The sequence below is a fragment of the Falco punctatus genome (genome assembly GCF_963210335.1).
Source record: "Falco punctatus genome assembly, chromosome: Z".
In the NCBI taxonomy this organism is placed as follows: Eukaryota; Metazoa; Chordata; class Aves; order Falconiformes; family Falconidae; genus Falco; species Falco punctatus.
Genome location: NC_137586.1, coordinates 43,421,780 through 43,443,136, shown reverse-complemented (window position 1 = coordinate 43,443,136; position 21,357 = coordinate 43,421,780). Strand labels below are relative to the sequence as shown.

At 39.0% G+C, this 21,357-nt stretch overlaps 3 protein-coding genes across 7 annotated transcripts in view; 1 reads left to right on the top strand and 2 right to left on the bottom strand.

Annotated features, from left to right (window-relative positions):
• Positions 1 to 10,560, top strand: part of UBQLN1 (ubiquilin 1) — a 27,422-nt gene extending 16,862 nt beyond the window's left edge. Inside the window, exons 4-11 of one of the 5 annotated variants that reach the window (XM_080372759.1) lie at positions 1,087 to 1,349; positions 2,144 to 2,302; positions 2,950 to 3,193; positions 3,668 to 3,810; positions 4,769 to 4,852; positions 7,029 to 7,144; positions 7,453 to 7,621; positions 9,345 to 10,560. In XM_080372759.1, coding sequence (XP_080228885.1) covers positions 1,087 to 1,349; positions 2,144 to 2,302; positions 2,950 to 3,193; positions 3,668 to 3,810; positions 4,769 to 4,852; positions 7,029 to 7,144; positions 7,453 to 7,621; positions 9,345 to 9,437 — 1,271 coding nt within the window. In that variant the 3' untranslated portion in view covers positions 9,438 to 10,560. The remainder of the gene's footprint in view (positions 1 to 1,086; positions 1,350 to 2,143; positions 2,303 to 2,949; positions 3,194 to 3,667; positions 3,811 to 4,768; positions 4,853 to 7,028; positions 7,145 to 7,452; positions 7,622 to 9,344) is intronic. The other 4 variants (XM_080372758.1, XM_080372757.1, XM_080372756.1 and 1 more) reach the window with 4 other exon arrangements.
• The window catches only part of RMI1 (RecQ mediated genome instability 1), a 153,044-nt gene that overhangs the window by 126,547 nt on the left and 5,140 nt on the right, over positions 1 to 21,357 (bottom strand). The gene's annotated exons all lie outside the window — the stretch shown is intronic.
• IDNK (IDNK gluconokinase) lies at positions 9,732 to 21,357 on the bottom strand. The gene is made up of 5 exons (XM_080372791.1): positions 21,237 to 21,357; positions 21,043 to 21,073; positions 20,658 to 20,744; positions 19,076 to 19,119; positions 9,732 to 16,905 (listed from the first exon to the last, which is right to left on the bottom strand). Exons 1-5 carry the CDS (start codon positions 21,275 to 21,277, stop codon positions 16,545 to 16,547), a joined length of 564 nt encoding a protein of 187 aa, XP_080228917.1. The 5' UTR covers positions 21,278 to 21,357; the 3' UTR covers positions 9,732 to 16,544.

The following is a 21,357-nucleotide window of genomic DNA, read 5'->3' as shown; positions in this document are numbered from 1 at the left end:
TAAGCAGGGACGTCTTAAACTAGATAGGTTGTCAGAGCTCCATCTAACGTGACCTTGAATGTTTGGGATGGGGTATATACCATCTCTCTGGGCAGCCTGTTCCAGTATTTCATCACAAACTTCAGACTTGGGTTGTTTCACCTTTAGTAGTAAGGTGCCACTTATGCTATATTCTGGCACTATGGGTAATGAAACTCCTTCCAGTGCCCTTGTGCTCCTTAAAAGTGCATCTGAGTTGCTGTGAGGAGAGTTTTGATGAAGTTGGACCTGGACCTGTAAAGTGAAACCAAGATCTGGAACAGAAGTAACAAAATTGCTGCTAGTCTTGCAACTCGGTATTTCTCAGGTTCCAAGTCTAATAGCATCAGTCTTTTCTTTATGGATAAAGAGGCTGTAGTCTATTGACTTAAAAATACTATCTAGTGTTTTTAGTGGGATTTTTGGTTCATTCTTTTTCATGCCATTTGATTTTGGGGTCCTGGGAAGAGGTAGAACTGGAAAAGCTAACCATAGTAAGCAGTTGCTTTCTTAGGTGTAAACATGTCTTCAGACTGATGAGTACTTTCTGAGATTTCTTGTTTGGACTCGGCAAAGGAGGGGAGTTCAAAGCATAATTAGTTCTTGGTGCATTAGCGAGAAGAGGAGCTCTACTTTTTAATTAGAATAATGAATATGAGTCATATTGTGAACTCTCTCTTGGTTATAGTCTAACCAAGAGACAGGTAAATGATTATTATAAATGCATTGTCAGTGTTGCTGGGAGGGGGGGAGGAACCTAAGACCCTGACAGTCAAACATCCCTTGTATCTTGCCTATTGAAAATGAGAAGAAAAAGCTGTTAGAATTATAACACATTCTATTTCAGATACAGTTTCTTGGATTTTTGTTTGTGTGTCTTCTTACTTAAAGAAGTGAACTCTTGGTGGACAGTTCCTTAACAGCTTGCAAAGATAGACTTTCCATTCATCTTCATTACTTTAAAGTGTGGGATAAGTTCAGGTATTTTGTATTTAGAAAGAACCTGGGTGTGTTTCGATGTATACTAGAAGCTGAAAGTTTGGTTATACTTTTTTCATTCTCTTAAAGGTGGCCTCGGTGGTTTTGCAGGTCTGAGTAGCCTGGGCTTAAATACATCAAACTTCTCAGAGTTGCAAAGTCAGATGCAACGGCAACTTATGTCCAACCCAGAAATGATGGTTCAGATAATGGAAAATCCATTTGTTCAGAGCATGCTTTCAAATCCTGACCTGATGAGGCAGTTAATTATGGCTAACCCTCAAATGCAGCAACTGATACAGAGAAATCCAGAAATCAGTCACATGCTGAATAATCCAGATATAATGAGACAGGTATGTGGAAGGATCTCTGTAAGTTCATGACTTTTGATTATATTGTAACTGTGAACAACAGAACAGGAATTGGATGTGCTTATTTAAGTGCTTAAATATTCTTGAAGTATTTAGGCTTACTAGAAAATCCGTAAGAGATTGCTGTAGACAACTGATACTTGCGTTTCTAGTTGTTAATGTCCAAAATAGACTGATAATTCAGAAGGTCTGCAACATCGTTCTGAAAGACATTGAGGACTGTGTAATCATGCCTTCGGAGGTTAGAGTTGGATGTCTCTGTGTGCACTTGAAACCCTCTGTACCAGAAGTAGTAATTATCCAAAATACCACATATTTTAGTTTTATCTAACTGGGGGTATTTCTGAGTACTTTTAAAATTAGATGGTATGTACCATATGCTGTTTGGCAGAAGGTATCAGAAGAAAAATAGGTGCTTCTGAAAATGTAGGTATTTACTTTAAATTTCTTACTATAAACTGCCTGTTGTAATGATGTTGGAAATGGTAGGAGTATTTCGTGCTGTGAAGATGAAGAAAGAAAAGAACGGTTTAATCTAGGTTTTTCTTCTGTTTAGCCAGTGCTTCCTGACCCAATGAACATAATGACAGTTGTGGTAGAACGCTGGCTAAGTACTGAATTCACTTGAGTCCCACTAAGCTGACATCTTGATTTGGCTTTAATCATAATTTCGAACTGGGTTAAACAGTGGTAACTGAGATATTGCCAAACGCTGAAATCCATTCGCTTTAGAATGGATTTCTTATTAATACAGATTAAACGTTCCACTTCTCTAGACACTAGAACTTGCTAGAAACCCTGCAATGATGCAGGAAATGATGCGAAACCAAGACCGAGCGTTGAGCAACCTTGAAAGTATACCAGGTGGATACAATGCCTTACGACGTATGTACACAGATATTCAGGAGCCAATGATGAATGCAGCACAGGAACAGGTGAGAAAAGATTGTACATGCCACTGAAAGTAAAAATTTTTTTAAAACAAAAACATGTAAGTAATGTAAATTTCAAAATGTGTATGTGACAAAACGTTTCTTGAAGCTTGAAGTCAACATGTGGTCTCTTACTCTTGAGGGGAGGAGGAAAGAGCTTTAAAAACTTGGTGCTTCTCTAAGCTTGAAGAAATACAGGTATTGCTTTGTGTATTTGAGAAAGTATTTTAAAGTTAATGGGTTCCTGTATTACTTGATTTTAATTTCTTTAATTCTTTGCCTTAAAATTCTGAGGTCCAGGAATATTTTTTTAGGGATGTGTTTAGTAACTTGGAACCTAAGATGGGAAGAAAAAAAGGCTTTGAATTTGGAAACCAGTATGCAAGATACAATCTTATTGTGATCAAAATACCAGTGTAGTAGAACACTGCTTTCAAAAAAATGTGATTTAATTTTTTCTGGATGGGCTAGTATCTCTAGTCTTTTCAGAATATTTACAAGGAATTACTATAGAATAGTGAGTATGACTTCTCAAGAGCCATCAACGCTTACCACCTTCTGTAATTTTGGAAGGTAATTTGTCATTTATAGCCAATGTATAAACTGTTTGCTTTAGCAGATAATACATGTTTGCTTTCCTTCCCCTTTAGTTTGGAGGTAACCCATTTGCTTCTTTAGTAAGCAATGCATCAACAGGAGGGGACAGTCAGCCATCTCGTACAGAAAATAGAGATCCTCTACCAAATCCCTGGGCTCCTCAGTCCAGCTCGCAGACTTCCACAACAAGTACCACCACCAGTGGTGAGAGTGGTGGCAGCAGTAGTGCTGGAAACAGCACCTCTGGCAACACAGGGCAGAGCTCAACTGTACCAAATTTGGGACCTGGACTAGGAGGTACGTTTGTTACTGCAATTTTATATATTTGCACATAGTTGGGACTTGCAGGAAATTATGCTTTCATTAGAGAGTTTTTGCTTCAGAGTTTTTAGTGCTATTTACTTTTGTAGAACATTTGACCAGTAGCAAAGTCCTCTGTAGAAAAATAAACATAAAAAGTAAACAAAGAGTGGTAATAGTACTTGTGTATTGCCTTAACATAACAAAGGTAGGGAATCTCTATATAAATGATAGTATTTTTCCTGTTTGGAGACAAATGTGAGAGCTAATAATTTTGGATACTTAGTGGGATTGCTTGTTGGATACAGCCTCTGTCTTCTAGGATGTCTGCGGAGGCAGAACTGCATTGAGGTATGTTTCAGGGACTAAAACTCTTAGAAACCAAGTGATTATATCCTGGTTCTAGGTAGTCTAATTCATCTGATGATAGTCAGGATGTTTACTAAAGTGGCCTTTTACTATTTTTTTAAGCTGGTATGTTCAACACACCAGGAATGCAGAGTTTATTGCAGCAGATAACAGAAAACCCACAACTTATGCAGAATATGTTGTCTGCACCCTATATGAGAAGCATGATGCAGTCATTAAGCCAAAATCCTGATCTTGCAGTACAGGTAAATGCGTTTGGTATAGTAATGTATTGTGTGTATTGATGTGAAAAAGAAGAAAAAAAAAAAAAAGTTCAATCTATGGTACAGTTAAATTTTCACATCTTGGTTGTCTGTAGTGAGTGGCCCAGTTTTCAATGTTAAGCCCTAACTCACTGAAATTATTACCTACTTAATAATTTGTTGCAGTGAGCTTCTTCAATTTGTAATTGGACATCATGCCAGGCATGCTTCTAAAATAACTTGCAAGTTTGTGTATGTTTTGTACAGCCCTAAACTTGTGACCCAGCCTAAGAACCAGTTGGACAAAATGAATGTTTTGGTTGTAAATTACAGTAGATCTACCAGTAAATAAATACCCTTACTAGCTTTGGAGAAGTGAAGGGAGGTGAGGCGGTGCCCTGTCTAGGAATTATTCTGGTTTCAGCTTCTGTTTTGTGACTTGTGCTCACTGTAGAAGTTCAGGTGCTGTTTTATGAATGCTATCATAGAAGTGCTTTCAAATTTTACTTAAAGCAGTAATATCCAAAGTCAAATCCTGAACTGAGACTAAAAAAACATTATCTTCTCTGTAGTAAATACTCAACTGGAAAATGTCCTTCACTTCAGGTGACATTTGCAGGGAAGCCATTGCTTAGATCTCTAGTGGAGGCTGAGCAGACAAGGATTTTCTTGTAATGCAAGTGAGGTTGTCTTGGCAAGTATCTGGCAGTTCATTCACTTAAAAGATAAAAATACTAAAACAACAGCAGCATAAATGAATAAAAAAAAAAAAAAACCAACCAAAAAACCTCTGCAGTGTGTTTTAGTCCGGTTGTTCATAACAAGTTTTGGTCAAAGGAGATGTAGATGATCATTATTCTATGAGGTTATTTTCATAGACTATTACCATGTAAGTAGTTTTCAAACCCCGTGTGGTTTTTACTACTTGATCTTTGTGAAGTTAAATATTTTTGTCCCATAGATGATGTTGAATAATCCTTTATTTGCTGGAAATCCTCAACTTCAGGAACAAATGAGACAACAACTTCCAACTTTCCTTCAGCAAGTAAGATGAAATAGTAGCTGCTAATACATGTCTGCAAATCAGTAAGAAATATTTTCAATAAACTGGTGTCTTTGATTTGGCTAAAAGCTAGATTCTGTAATATATTCTCTTTAGCTTTAGACACCAGGTTGGATTGTCACGTAGTAATAAATTCTTGCTTAATGGCTCTATCCCTTTTAAAAGTTAAACCTGATTTTTAGAGGGTGTTTTTGTCTTCGGCTAGTGCAACTGCTTAGATTTGCTTTTGCTTCTTTGCTTGGAAGGAATTCTAATGGCTCATCAGTTGAAGAACACCTGTTTGCAACATGATTTGTTTTGCAAATTAAAAAGCTTAGTACTTCTCCCACTACTAGAATTAAGTTTCATTATGTTTTTCTTGTACCTCTTCAAACCTACCTTGAGTATTTGAGAAAGAGATCTTGCAGCATGTCTAATTCAAAAGGAGTGAGTTCTGAAGTTTTTTTGCCTGTAAAGGTTGGCCTCCCACCATCTTCCCCTCTTAATATCATTGTGTTTGCAGTCTAGGTATTTGCTTGGTATTAGCTGCCACAGCGTGTATTAGTACTGTGTTCCCTAAATAGGAGCAAGCAAGACTTTTCTTAGGAATTGAAGACTTAATCAAATGCATGAGTTCATCATTAGGCAGTCCTTCGTATCGGAGTAAATGTGCGTTGCCAAGATCTCAGTATCACCTTGCAATTTATCTGCACAGCTAGTTCTCTGCTGTATTCGCTATGTTAGGTCAGATGATCAGCAGCATTAGCAGGTGAAGTGTAGAAATAGCTGGATATTCTTAGAATGTTGAGAGCACTGCAGCTTGTACTCCCTTGCTTGTCTACTGGCATTTATATTATGGGTTTAGGTGATAGAAACCATGGAATGTTCCTCTGCATAATGGAAGGCATCTTTTGCAATAAAGGGCAATTGCCTGGCAGAACTAGGAAAGAATTGCTGCTGCTACTTAACAGCTGAAATTAATAACTTTAATAGAGGGAAAATCCAGGTCACCTAAGTGCTCCGAGAATTGTTGGGCCACCATTTCTGTAAAGTAACACAAATATGAGACAGTAAGTTGGGATTTAAATAATTTCTTTAAGTAGTTGCAGCAGCTTTCTTTGGAGAACACAAAATGTTTTCCTCTTTAAAATCTGAGTAAACTTTACCAGCTATATTTAGTTATTTTCAGACTTCTAGCTGTCAGGAAGGTAAAAGTCCAAGAGATGAATGGAGAATATTAACAGTATGCACCCATATTCCAGACCAGAGTTCATGTCCTATTCTGCAGTTCTCTGCACCAGAGGTAGTTTGACCTTAATCTGTAACTTCTATGCGAATCAAAAATGTTTTTGCAGCCGAAGGAATTTGGTGTAGTTGCCAAGTGAAGGCTGCTAAGATTAACAAACCTGTCTGCTGTTTGAAGTAGGTCTGGCTACCAAGGCTGTGTCACTTGTGACTGAAACATTACTTTTCACTTATCTATGCCATCTCTAAGCAGAGGTGAGCATAAGCCATTAGTTTTGGGTTTGTATCTATAACAGTTAGGTTTCTGGACACTTAATTTCAGAAATGAAAAGAATTTGCCTTTTAAAGTATCTGTGGATGTGAAAGCCGGTTAATTGAAGTCACAGGAGAGAGAGAGCCCTTGAATATTATACATTTGCTTGCTAGTATGTTTGGCACTGTATTTGCATTTTTTTAGGCTCTGAGGGCACTACAGATAGGAAGACATGGATAAATAGTCATGATCGCACTGCTGTGGTCTGAATTTAGCTAGGAAAAGTAAATATTATATAACTTGGATACCTATTGGTCTTGTTCCATTGTGTTCAGCATTGTTGCTTACCAGTAGTACAATATAGGAGACTAAATCTAGAATGAGTTGGACTAATACAGTCCTATAGCTTTGAAAGATTACAAAGTCTGCTGGAAGAGGTAATGAAAAACACTTTTCCCTGTGTACTTCTTATTTGAAAGACTTAGTCCACATCTAGAGAGTTCATTGATGACCTCCTATGAAAGTTTTCTCAAAAAAGGAAAAATACCTGAAGGATTTCATGTAAATACTCAAAGCTGCATAACAAGTTCTGCAGTTATATCAGATTCTGTAAAACATCTAGTGATAAAGATTAACTGTGAATGTCTGCATATATTGGAAGAGTTTATCTCCTTTTCTTAGATGCAGAATCCTGACACGATATCAGCTATGTCAAACCCCAGAGCAATGCAGGCTTTGCTACAGATTCAGCAGGGCTTGCAGACGCTAGCAACAGAAGCACCGGGGCTTATACCAGGGTAAGAATCAGTCTTACAAATTTAGACAAGACCTTTTCTCTTGTGTTTCATTGTTCATTCTTTTTACACATGGAGACTTAACCAGTTTTTATTAAAGATGACTCTTCCTGCCTTTTATAGTTTAACTAAAATTTTTTAGAAGCTGCCAGTTTTGCCTGCTGTGCACTTCTAAACAGTGATGACTCTGGTCTTACTACTTAAATTGTCGTCCCCTCTTGAACAGGATTTTTACTTGGTAATTAAATAACTGAGAAGGCAAGCTAGAATTTATAATTCAAGCAGTGTATTTCTTTTTCTCATTTATGCAGATTTAATCCTGGTTTAGGTGGATTAGGAAGCATTGGAGCTCCTGCAGGGTCCACTGTACCTAGTTCTGCTCCCAGTGACAGTACAAGTCCAACATCAGGAACTGCTGAACCTGGTCACCAGCAGTTTGTCCAGCAAATGCTGCAGGCGCTTGCTGGTGCAAATGCTCAGGTAAAGTACATCACTATATTCTAGATTTTTTTTTTTAATTCTTAGTTGGTTTTTGCATTGTAGACCACTAGAAAGGAAGCTGATTGTTGAGAGGAGAGCCCCCTAAATACTTCTGGTCAAAGGAGAGTAGAGGGGGTTTAAAAGTGGTGTTGCACCTGTGCAAGTAAATGCTGGAAAAACATTGAATTTGAGTAGAAGTATCCTTTAAACAGTTGATTTTTATGCACTCGTCTTCATACCCTTTAATTTCTGAAGTGCTTGGAAAGATTGAGGCACATTGGGATGGGAAGGTTTGCTGGCAAGTGAATTGTGGGCTCAGGCAAGAGAAAAGCATATTGAACATCATTACCTCTGTGCTTTTTGTCTTTATTGCGGGCTGTCACACTTTAGCTGTAACTAAGCCTCTGTCCCACGCTTTGGAATAACCACAGTCTGGTTATTTGGAGACTGAATTTGTTGTATGGCTTCATTGACATCCTGCAGGTCCAGACTGTAGTGCATTTTGTTAACATGCTGAGTGGGATTAAGGGTTTCCAGAGTTCCAAAAGTCAAGCAAAAGTAGCAGTTTTGCCAGTAGTTGTAGGGTGGTGAAGAAGATTGGCTTTAAAGGAGACACGCTGTTAACTCTCCAAGAGTGCTGTGTGAAACGGCACCATTACACTGTGGTGCATACCCAGGGTAATGGCAGACCGCTGGTGGAAGGGGCAGTCCTGCTTTTTCTGTTGCCACAGGGTGAGTTAGTTCAGCTTGCTGATCTGACAGACTCTTTTAGTTTTCTAACCACAAGAAGGTGTTGGTGGGTGTCACTGTGGGAAACCATATTATACATTTTCACTTAAGTTGTCAAATCTTGCACTACTGAGTCAACATTCTCTTTAGTTTTGCATGGGGGAAGCAAGTGGGAGGCAGTTCTTAAATTCCAGGTTATGACTTTACATTGTATTGGTGTGGAACCATATGCAGATTTTAAATACTGGTGGCAATTTCTTGATGTATGAAACTGTTGAATTAGAACAAAAGGAAAATTAGCAGTGGCTGCACAAGTTTCGTCTTAATGTCTGAATCAACTCACTGATTTCAAAAATGCTTCTCAGTATTACTTCAGCATATTATTTTCTATAATTGTTCTGATTCAGATATGCCTCTGAACTGATACACCACTGAAATTATGCAGAATTTTGCCATGAGTTTGCGTGAGCCATATAATCCCATAAAGCACAGCTGCCAGTTTGCCTTAGACTGAAGCTTTCTAACAATTAGAATTTTGGTAATTTTAGTGAACAAGTGCTTGGAGCATTAACAATTATGTGATTTTTATGTAAAGAAAAAAAGTCTTTGTTCACTATTGCCAACAGTGACATCATCATAATCCTTGCAGTTCCATATTACTAGGCTGAACTCTGTTTCATTTAAATAAAAAACCATGTATGTGCTTGTCTTTAAGAAAATGTTCATGAGACATACTTACCCAGTTTAATTTTAATCCTTTTCTATCAAACAAGCAGCTTTTCCTGCAGTTCAAGAATGTCATGTAAGTGCAGATACTCTTGGAAGCTGGTCTGACTTGTTAAATTCAATTCAAAACTGAATTATTTTTTTATGTCATAGTATAGTTTTAGGATCTTGAAAAAGATGTAGTAAAAAATTTGTAAAGACAAGAGTGGTGCAGAACCAGCTGTGTTTAGATCCTCTACTTTACTAAATGTGTGTTATGCTTTTATAGCTTGAAATTTTATTCTTAGCAGTTGCAAAATCCAGAAGTTCGATTTCAGCAACAACTGGAGCAGCTGAGTGCAATGGGCTTTCTGAACCGTGAAGCAAACTTACAAGCGCTAATAGCAACAGGAGGAGACGTCAGTGCAGCTATTGAAAGGCTGCTTGGTTCTCAGCCTTCATAGCAGTGTTTCTTTAACTTGAAAAAATGTAATTTATTTTTGATAACAACTTCTAAATCTTTAAAATATTTGCTTTATTTCATTCTGACTCTTGGGATTGTCTTGTTACAACTAAAATCAATCTGATGCATTTTAAGGTGGAGTGCAGTAGTTTTCTTCAAATAGTGGGAATCAATGCATTTTCACTTTTGCATGCATCACACTTTTCTGCATTATTTGTGATTTTTTTGAAACAATCTCAGCTTTCACAGTTGGGTGAGCAGGTTTTGTCTGACTTACAACTGTCCAATTTATTTACTACTTAAGCATTAGCTTTCAGTAGTAATTTATGTAGAATACAAATTAAAAAGGAAACAAAATTAATTGAAGCTACAATTTGTGGGTACCAATACTGCTTATTGTGATTTTGGCATGGTGTTTTTTTTGGGGTTTTTTTGCTAGCAAAATGGTGAAAGACTTACACCACTTCAGTAACTACCTTTTTTTTTTGCTTTAATTTGTATAAACACAATATATATAATGGAGACAGCTCATTTCTGGAGATTTACACATTGCAATAGAATGAGATTATAAGAAATGCAAAAAAGCCAGGGAAAAATAAGTCGTAAGACTCTTTTCAGTGTAGAATCTTTCAGCATCTTTGACTACCATGTCAGCAAAAATGCTTAAGCAAGTTCAGCTAAAATATACTAGAGTTACTGTTCTGGTTATCTCTTTAAATCTAACTGTACAGAAACTTGCATTGTAACATTGTTTCAATATTCACAAAGATTAACTGTAAATTACCTTTATTATTGTGCAAATTAAAGGGGCACTGACTTGTGCTCTGGAACGGCTTCTAAGGCTTTTTGGCTTGTTCCATTAGGATTCTAACATGTATTCTGATTTGTAATTGGAAATATTACTTTCATTCATGGTCATGTGTTATTCTAATTACTTTTAACAACCATGTAAAAAATACTGTATATCTCCTGAGTTTTTATTGGTAGTTACTTCTCTTGTGCACAGGTAATAAATGAATTAAAAGAATCTTTAAGCATCTTGTCTCGGTGTGTTTGCAGTTGATGATTACTTAAGTGTAAGCTCCAGGAATATTCCCCACCTCTGTAAGGTAGAGGGAAGAAAGTAAGAGGTATATGATGTTGAAGATGACTAACTTAGATAAAATGGGGTAGCAGAACAAAAGATGCTACACTGTGTGTGTGTGTGTTACTGAATAGCATCTGCTTTTTATTGGTCGTCTTCGTCAGTGTAGTTGTGAATATGCTCACTGAATTCCTGTAGTGCTTTTAAACACTGGGTTTGAACATTCTTTTTCTGGTACAAGTATTAATTCATTTTGCTCTAAAAATCATTGCTTGCAAATAGCTTAACTCAAGGTTGTTAATCACTTTGAAGGGAAATTGTAATGCAACACGAAGGAAGAAGCTGAGCACACTTCAGCATATAGTGAAATTGTAAAAACTTTTGTCAAAGCCATGTATGCAGTTTTGTTGGCAGTAGCTGTGTTGTATTCTTACCACAGAAGGGAAGTTTCAGTCACTGTCTAGTAATCTTGTCTTACTTTGCCAGTAAGTAAGTTGATCAAATACTGGTGATGCATGGCACTGGGAAAATTTCAAGAAGTTCTCCTGGTTAGCAGCCTCTGCTGCTGGATCAAAGTCTCATAGAGGTAACAGCATGAAGTGTTAAAATAAACAGGAATAGATTAAAATAGAATCTGTTGGTAAGATAAAGGGTTTTGATTATATTAAATTCAAAATACCTATAGTTTGGGTGCAAAATTATTGCCAAGCCAGTGATCAGACCCATCATCATACCTTCACAGTGACTTCTATTGGGTGGGTAGCTTTCATTGCACCAAGTGCAAGACTGTGATAGGGAAGTGATACAGATAGCAAGTAGTTTCTGTAGAATAATCACTACCTTTTTACAGTTACTTTCACAAGACTTTGTTAGGATCTTCAAAGTAACTAATCTGACTATAACATGCCTTACTGGGGCCTTGTTTTAATAAATTTAAGACCCCTCATCATACAGAAGGCAAGTCCTTTTGAGAATACAATCTGTAACATGCAGAAAGCCTACTGTCAAATGAAAAGGTTGGGTGGGGAAGGGAGTAATTTTAGCAAGCTTTACCAAGGCACTAAAACAATGAATCTAATTAGCATGAATGCTTTCTTGAGACAGTATGCAGTTCACCTATGTAAGTATTTCAGTTGCATGTTACAAACTAGGAGATGCTATATTTGAAGTAAAATTTTATTGCAATTCAGCAAGAGGTGAAATTTGATCTACATTCTACAATGAGCCTTGAGCTAAGTTTCCTTCTTGAAATACAGGTGATACTTATCAGTAAGTATTGTCCACTAGTAACAACAGTTACTGACTTTCTGTAAGTGATGGTAAAACACTGAGCCAGCTTTTGCATAGGAGGGATTTTCAGAAAACACAGTAAATGGAATAAAGTTTGTAAGTAGGGTAGACTTTTTATTAATCTTTAACAATAAAAGAATGATAACACTTGGTGGTGTAATGGCATATTACAGTGTTTCTGTTAGTGCACTGCTTCCCCATCCCCCATTGCTGCTTTTACCATCTTTCTAAAATTCTCTCTTAAGAAGTATCATCTACCTCTTCTTTCAGGAGCCATTATAGTTAACTGCAAGCACTTTGGTAACTTGTATTTGAACTGCTTGCATTTTGGACCAGAAAAAGGGCATGTCTGCCTGGAGCTTGTCTCTGTTTTCTTTTCCTTTTCCCCTACGTTGGACCAAATGATCTGGTAGGATTGATCCGGTTTACAGAGCTGCCTTGCCTGATCATCAAACTATTGCTAGAGATAGTAACTGCTGCAAAAAGAAAAAGCTGGAAGTCATGGTAGTGGGAATTGACAGATGCCATTTAAAATATGTATATTCAAATCAAAGGTTGTTACAGTACTGTTGGGAATGTGACAGCAAGATTTCTAGTTTTAAGGATGTGGTTTCTTCTTGGTCCAGTGCCTGCCTAATAAAATAACCACCTCAATTTAGAGCAGAGTTGCCAGGCAGCTGGGGTTGTTCCTTTGCCCGTATAGACAACCTGTGTAGTTTTAAGAAGATTGTACCTTTTCTGTATGTAATGTATGAATGGATACTGTTACTGGGATCTAGCATTTAATTTGTATTTCCTCATAGCATTGCAAAATGCTTATGCTGTATTAGGTACAGTATTTACACAGCATGTTACAAACTATGCTTAGCATAAAATCTTGAGGAGGTATAGAGCATCTATCTTCCATAGACAAATTGTGCTCACGGCAGAAACATGGCAGAGAAAAAACAATTTTTAACTCCAGGTGTTTCCTTCTTAGCTTCTGCTGCCTTTGCTAAATGAATTTCAAAATACAGACAGAAAGCTTGCATCCCAATAACCTGAGCTAAACATAAATAACCTGCCCAACTAACCTGAACACAACATCCCTAATACAGTGTTCAGTTCACTTAAAAAAAAAAAGGCAGGGGGTGGGGTGTAAATGGAAGGTGGGGTTGTCTTTTGGCAGGTAAATGAAACTTAAGTACAGGGATTCTTCTGCGATCTCTTCCTTCCACTCTACACATGCCCAGCCTCATTAAAATCAAGAGTGGTTTTATGTGGTTAGCATTTGGGTAACGGACATCTGTTAATTTGTGATGCACAAGATGTAAATGAAGAGAAGTAATGCTTTTTTATAGTTTAGAACAGCAGATAACAACAGATTAAGTTGACAACAACCATTTATGCAGTATCTGAAACTGTCTCAAATTATGGAGCTGGGGTCCACAGCCAGGCATGCAAAATGCGAATGTGCTGTTCTTTTAAATAATTTGCGCTTTCCTGCAGCTGCATGTGAACAGGCTGGCAGAAAACTGGAGGCTTTTCCCGTGTAGGGGAAAAAAGCCAACCACTCCTGCAATCCCCTGTGGATTTAGCATTGCAAAGGTCAGGTATGTGGCACTGTGGCAAAAGTTTTAGTAAACTAACAGTTCTGTCCAGCTCGTTACACAAGCATGGTCCTGTGTTGGGGAAAATAAACTGAATGTGAGATGGAGCTAATGGAAGGTTTCCCAGGAGCCTTGCAATCTTCCTTTTCTAAATAAAAAGCAAGCCAGAAGAGTGTAGAGGTGAAGCATCTGTAAGAAGTTGTGTTCGTGAAGATTTCACCTGCACCGTAACTGCTTCTTGGTTTCTACTTGTTTATGGAGCGGGCAGGTTGTGCAGTTTTTTTGGCTTTATGTCCCTCTCTGAGATAAAGTATGGTGGAGGCAAACTCCTGCCTTTTCTGAGATTCAGAGAGAAATGCAGATGCTTGGCATTATCTTCAGATCCATATTCTGAGAAAAACTGATGTGTGTTTAACGTTTTGCTGTGTTTGTTCACTTACTGTCAGCTGCCCTTTCTTGGAAATGGGAGGTTCTCATGAGCACCAATTCTGCAAAATATGACTAGCTTTAGGTAGGTGCTGATAATTCCTAGTTAATGTGGGGGCTAGAACAGTGAAGATATAGAGGTATCTTCTGTTAATGGAAGTGGGAATTGCAAGCTTCAGGCACCAGTAGGACTTAACAGACTAAAGTACTGAACTCCAGGCTGTGAAAACTACATGTATCTTGTGACACGTTTATCTAAATGGTTGCTTTGTTGTCCTTTCAGAATCATTTGAACTGTAGAAATGCTTGTTTTGCTTTAAGTAAAAGCAAAAGGCAAAATATTAAAAAGCTAAGGAAAGGAAATACTCCTGTCATGGGAGCTAAGAGTGAGAAATACCGCAACCTAATTTGACAAAGCATGACTTGGCTGTAAGTAAGAACATACTATTTTGTTCAGAAAAGACTTAAAAAACCCTAGGTGCTTACATAGGCTTTCCTAAGAGGGAATAGTTTTTAAGTGTTGAGTACAATTTTCTGCTGGTGCCAGCAGCTTCGGGAGCATCCCATAAAAGCTGACAAACAGATCTCGGAATCAGGAGTCTAGCCTTTTCAGAACTCATGCCTGAGAATGTTGCCCAACTACTGTTTTTTTAAGGTCTGATCATATCTGTGACAGGATGCAGCTGCTTTCCCATCACTGTTCAGTGTCCTGACCTAGTTTTACTCTGTCTGAAAAAAAGTGAGCACAGATCTCTATTTAGCAATGGGTATATTACAGAGGCTTTCTTTGTAAAATTGTGTATTGGGAAAATAGGAAGACGTCACAAAAAGCGGGAGGTACCACGAGAGGGTGCCGTTTCTTTGACTATCACAGCTACTAAACCTTCACCGTTCTGACAAGTCACTTTGTCTGAAGAGGTGCCTAGTCGCTGAAGTTTGATGGTGCTAAGGATCAGACAGATATACCTGTCTTTTGCACATACCTTTGCCTCTGTTTTAAGCTTGCACCTTGGCTCTCACCATAACCAGACTCTGAACTGAGAGCAAGCCCTGTTTCTAATGCTGCTGTGCTGTACAGCAGGAGACTAAAACTGGTAACAGCCTGGTAATCTCCCTCCAGGTCACGAACAAACACGAAAAGACCACTTCTGTGTGGGTACATTAACATCTACAACCCCAAATCTGTTTTTAAGAATGTCTGCTTTCACTCAAGTAACACCTATTTATTGTACTGATCTAAGCACAGTAGTTTGTCTAGTGAACTACAAAGCCCTTACTACTCATACATAATGAAAACTAAGACAAATGTTTGTCTTGGTTATCGGCTAGTTATCCAGGTAAAAATTACACTAAAAATGTTTTGAAACATGAGTTTTGATTCTAAAGGAGTTCATCTGTCATCCTAGAAATGAAAAAATTGCATGACAGTAAAAATGATCCATGTGCAATGGCATCCATTCAGATGTGACTCAAATATTTGTTTCTTACAGAAACTATCTGTAGATTTCATTAAGCTAAACATGGCATCCCTTGTGTAACAAGACATAAAGAACTTTTTAAGAAACTCTGGCAATAAAAAAGGATTTCAGCCTTAAATTCTGTGAGTTAGGTAACAGACAGGCTATTTGGAATTTTCCAATCACCAAAAAAAAAAGTGAGAAATGTGCATTAGAAATAGTTTGATCTTAAGCTTTAAAGCAGTTGTATGAACACCTATCCATATGCATGTATTGGAGTGGGCATTGGCAGAGGTGGAAAACTAAAGCACACACCAGAAAAGGGAAGTGAAGGAGGAGGTCCAACTGTGAGAGAGGTATTAGTTTTTCTATAAGAAGGAAATGTCTATCAATCTTGTATTATTTTCACTCAATTTGTTTAGAGTATTGATCACTGGTTGACTCACTCTCCACTGTACCTCATCAATGCGTGTGCTTTATACATGAAAACCATGAGCTGAGAGCCAATATGATGCCACTTACACTTTATTTCTAAAACTTTCCATACAATTAATTGTATTTTGTATATTGCATCACCACCACTACCTTTATTTCCTCACATTTTTCAGCTGGGTGTTCAGTAAGAGTTCACAAAAGTTCTCATGAGGTCACCAGTGCCCTGGTGAGGTTAGCTAGGACACAAAGCTACAACTTACTGAAGATCTGGTAGTGAGACAGTGGTAGTTTCAGGCGCAGAACTTCATCATCCATGTTCCTGCCTCTTACACTTCTAGAAAAATAAATAGATTGTTTCTAACAAAGCTGTAAATTATTTCATCACTTAATAGCACAAGCGCCCATGTCCATAGAGTAAAAATTAAAATGAGGAAAATTAATTATTGTGTATGACCCTTGGCAGGATATTCAAAAGCAGGCTTTTCCTAGAATGGGAGTTTTAACTTTATATGGTGAAGGGTTAAAGAAGTTGACAGTTTTTGAAAATTTCATCTTGCACATCTTCTACAGAGCCATGATAAAAATACTAAAATAAAAGCTCTTAATATTGCAATCCATTTAAGTACCAAGAAAAACAATTTGTTTCGATTTAATAATTAACTTAAGTTTTTAACTTAATAATTAAAATGCTGTTTCACAATCTTAATATCTTAAAAGATAATTTCTGTATGTGTAGTTCAGGGTATTACTCCAGAAAAGCCTCATCCTGCAAAATGGCACTCTCTATCTCCAGCAATATCTCGGGGAGAGATTTTTCTAGACTGACAGTAATAAAATTTTCTGGTGCTCTAGGAGGCTCCAGAATATCAAACTGAGACTTGAGAAGTTCAGATGGCATGAAATGTCCTCTCCTCTTCTCCAGGCGGCCAGCAATAACGTTTATAGGCCCATGCAAATGAACAAAGAGGATCTTCAGTGCTGGCTTTTCTCCTGGTTGTGCTGGCTGGTTGCTTTCAATTGCAGATGCTCCGCTAACTAATACAAGCCTGTACATCTTCTTCAGTGCAGAACAGGCCAGAACAGCATCTTGGCTACGTGAGTCTTCTCTATCAAAAATGAAAGAAGAAAAAAATACATCCACATGTGGTATAACAAAATGTTATTCTGTATTAGTTCTACTGAACAAGGGAGATGAGACCTGGATCCCTGCAGAGGACAGCCTTGGGAGAAGTGGCATTTTTTCGTAATTTTGAGAGGATTTTGAAACCAAATTACCAATGCAGGTGAAGATGTGATTTGAAAGCGAGGTCAGGCTAGCCAGCCTCTTGGTAAAATGTAAATCTTGGGAACCTTTTCTATTAGCCACCATTCTTTCCCAAATCAAATTTAGTTCTAGCACTAGGAAGTATCACCATCATTTCCCCACTTGCTGAGAACAGCAGCAACTGAATATCCATACAAACTCCCATCTGTTATCTACAAAATTACTATACTAATCTGTTCAGAGAGTATGTGGCTGCTGAACAGTACAGACCTCTGTTCTTAAATACATACGGAGGTATACTTTCAACACCTGTTTTCATTGTGTCATATTTAACTGTAATGTTCTATTCTATGTTTCCTGTAATGGCAGCACTGCATATATGTCCACTTCAAGTTAAACAAGGGATTGGATGCAAGTAAATTAATGCCTTGCACATAGTATTTTTTACTGGTAAAGTTTCTTAAAATAAAGGAAGCATTAAATGGTGGGTGTGTCTGTTTCATTGAAAAGCAAATCCAGAATTAGTTTTGTAATCAAATTAAAATTAGGTATGAATCTATTTAAAAATTATGCTCTGTTCATCAGATTTTGGTGCACAAGGAAACAAGAACTTATAATATCTACTATTATCACCTAGGTAAGCCAATGCCAGCCTCAGCTACTTGTACCAGTAATTAAAACACTGGCATTAGGGTCTTTTAAAGTATACTTGATTTTGCAAAGTTTCTGGAGCTGGGCAGTAGCCTTGGGCTAGCATGTAACATAAGGCAATGGATCCAGAGTAACAATCCAGACAAACTTCTCAGTAAATGAGCCCACACCAATGAGGTATGCTCACCTGGTGTGCTCAAGCAAGGAACAGCCACGGTGTAAAGGCAAGCTAAAGAGTCCCTGCTCTCCCAGCCTTTCCTCATTTGGGAGGCGCTTCAGTCCCTTCATCACCTACATGGCCCATCACTGGATACTCTCCAGTATGTTCATGTCTCTGTCGTGATGGAGAACCCAGAAATGAACACAGCACTCCAGGTGTGGCCTCACGAGTGCTGAGGAGAGGGAAAGGATCACTTCCCTCGACCTGCTGGCAATACTTTGTGTAATACAGCCCAGGATATTGCTGTCCTGCCTTTTCAGAAGAGCACATTGCTGGCTCATTCAGCTTGGGTGTCCGCCACAGCACCTCCCCAGGTCCTTTCTTTCTGCTAAGCTGCTTTCCAGCTGGGTGCCGGGCAGTGTCTGTACTGGTGCCTGGGGCTGTTCCTCCCCAGGGGGAGGCCTTTGCACTTCTTAAACTTCTTAAACTGCATGGAGTTCCTGCCAGCCCATTTCCACAGCCTATCAAGGTCCCTCTAGACCCACCACCCCTCGCAGTTTGATGTCATCTGCAAACTTGCTGAGAGTACACTTTGCCCCATCACCCAGATCATTAATGAAGATGTTAAACAGGACAGGACCCAGCACTGACCCCTGGGGTATACCACTAAGTTACCGGCCCCCGGACAGACTTCGTGCCACTGATCACCACCCTTTGCACCTGGCTGTTCAGCCAGTTTTCAATCCACCTCACTGTCTGCTCATCCAGCACTTAACTTCCATCAGCTTCTCTATAAGGATCCTATGGCAGATGATGTCAAGCAAACTTGACACTGTATCTTTAACAATATTTTATAAAATTTTATCCTACTGTCACTATTGGTGGATTTTGCGGTTATGTACTTTGTAAGTATCTAATGTCAGGCGTGCTACTGAACTGGATCCTTGAAATTATTTTTACACGGACAGTAGAAAAACAACTATCATTGGCAACAATTTCCCAACACTTTTATTCAGGCATTATCTCACCCTTAGCAATTACTATGACAGCTTAGATTAATGAAAATGGAATGGCTTTACTACCTGCAGAATATTTTTACACTACTACATACATTTCTGCTTTGGAATGCAATGGAGAAAAATACTTTTGGTACTTTTTATTTTCTTTAGCCTAAACTCCTCACAGCTAGATGTTCTCTTACCTCCTTAGTATATCATGCAATACACAAAGCCAGGGAATCCTGTCCTAGATAGAAAACAAGTTAGTTCAAAATTGTTTATGAAATTGATTTGAAACAATTAGTTCCAACATCTAGAGCATTTTGACTAGAGATGAAAATTAGCATTAAACTGTACAGCAAGTTCAGTTTTGATTCTCATTCTTCCTAACGCAGATTCTCCTGAAGGCTAAGAAGTGCTCATGTTGTCAGTAAGATGTTTTTAGTGGAATAGTACTTTTTACATTACAGATACCTGGAACTATCTGATGGAAGTAGTTTGTATTTACATGTAGCATGCATGTTGTAAACCTTTGAATGACAGTCAACTTCTCTCTTGCTTCCATTATACAATTCAAATGTACAGCCTGAATTGTTGTTTCTTTTTCCTTGTGTCTTGGCACATACACACAATGCTTTGGATCAAAGTTGAGATTTTCAGGAACAGATTTAAATTTAGTTATCTGCAATAAAATATATCATTTTTATGTCGGTAGCAATCACAAATGTGTTGTCATAGCCACAATTTTGCAATACTTCTGCTTGGTAGTTAGGCAAACACAATGTGAGTGGTCGATCAACTTCTTATTATAATCTTATTTTAAATGTTAAGCTCCCAGAAACATTTTTTTGTACATATTGAGTACTAAACAACTGCTCCCATTTCATCTTTCAATGCTGTTATTGCTGAGTGAGTACAATAAATGATAAATGGACAAATAAATGCAACAACTCTTTGTTATTGTCATTACAGAATCATGTCCCACTGGAAGGCACTCACAATTTTGCATCTCTGGAGCTTCAGAAGAGATGCTTCCCTCTTGCTCACACTATACGCCAATGGTTTAGTCATTCCTTTGCAGAATGCTGCTTTAGACGACATGCTAGCAGATATGAACTTCCAACCAATACTGAAAGATTAAAGTTTCTAGAACCTACAATATTATTTTTCAGACTATACAGAGTGCTTTGAAGAGCTCCCTAGTTCAGCTTTGTTTCTAGATATTTCCCAGAAAAAGTTCAAGAGGTGTCATCTTGTAACTTTTCTAATCACTCAAGTCTCTCGATTTGTAAGTATTGTGAAACTAACTTGATCTTTTCTACCTGTTTAAGCTTGAACAACAGGCTGAAGGGAAGGAAGGACGTTTTAAGAAGGAGCCTGTAAAACAGAATCTTGTGGACTAATCACTGCAGTAACTGAAAGTGATGAAATGTACTTCACTAGAAATATTTGCTTGTCTTCTTGTACTTAACTTGAAGCAACAGCATGTAATCTAAAGCTGCGACCTGTATATTGATGTAGAGGGAGAGAGTTCTGAGAGAGAAATCCTGAATCAGAAGCAACCGCCTTGTGAGCTACCAAGCACACTTTGATAAACTACTTTGTTTACTCAGAAACCTTTGTAACACAAGAAGCCTCCCCCTTACCGGCTGCAGACCTGTAATTTCAGCCTGTGCCTACAGTCAGCCTAGTCCACCTGAAGTACAACTCACTGCAGTGGGATGTGCCAGAGGTTACTCAGGTAACTGTGTCGATGGCTGTTCTTTCAGGGTGTATACAAGGTACCTCGTCATTTAGTGGTATTCCTTCTGCCATCTTCTTTTTGTTCTCTGGAGAATGGTAATCATCAGCATCGTAGAATTTCCATCCGAGCTAAGAAAAAAAAATATACAAATTATTGATCATTCAGCCAAACCAGGTGAGCTAACAAGGCTCCCAGGCTTTATGACAATGTAATTTCTACGCCAAGCCTCTTGCACCACAGCATGGATCACCACTTACGTCATGTTGATTAGCAACAATTACAACGCCGGCTCAGCAGCAGCAACCGCTGACACAGCGCGGCGCGGAGCTGAGCGCGCCCCCGCCCCGCCCCGCCCGGCCCGGCCCGGCCCGGCCGCCCGCAGGCAGGGGGCTTCCCGCCGCCGCCGGAGCCGGCACGGCCACGCACCTTGGCTGCCAGGCGAGACCCCACCGTGGTCCTGCAGGGAAGCAACGAGAGTCGGTTAGAGCCTGCCCTGGCCCTCGGGCAAGGGGCTGAGACCCCCGCCCCCGCAGACCGGCTCCGGCAGCCTGCGGCGACGGCGAGTCGGAAACACCCGCCCGGGGAAGCCCCCGCCGCCCCGCCGCCCGCCCGGTACCTACTTCCCCGAGCCGCTGACGCCCATCACCACCACCAGCACCATGGCTGCCGGCCCGCCGCGGCGCTCCCCGCCGCCTCTCCCCGCTCCCCTCTCCTGCCTCCGCGCCGCCGCCCCGGCCCCCT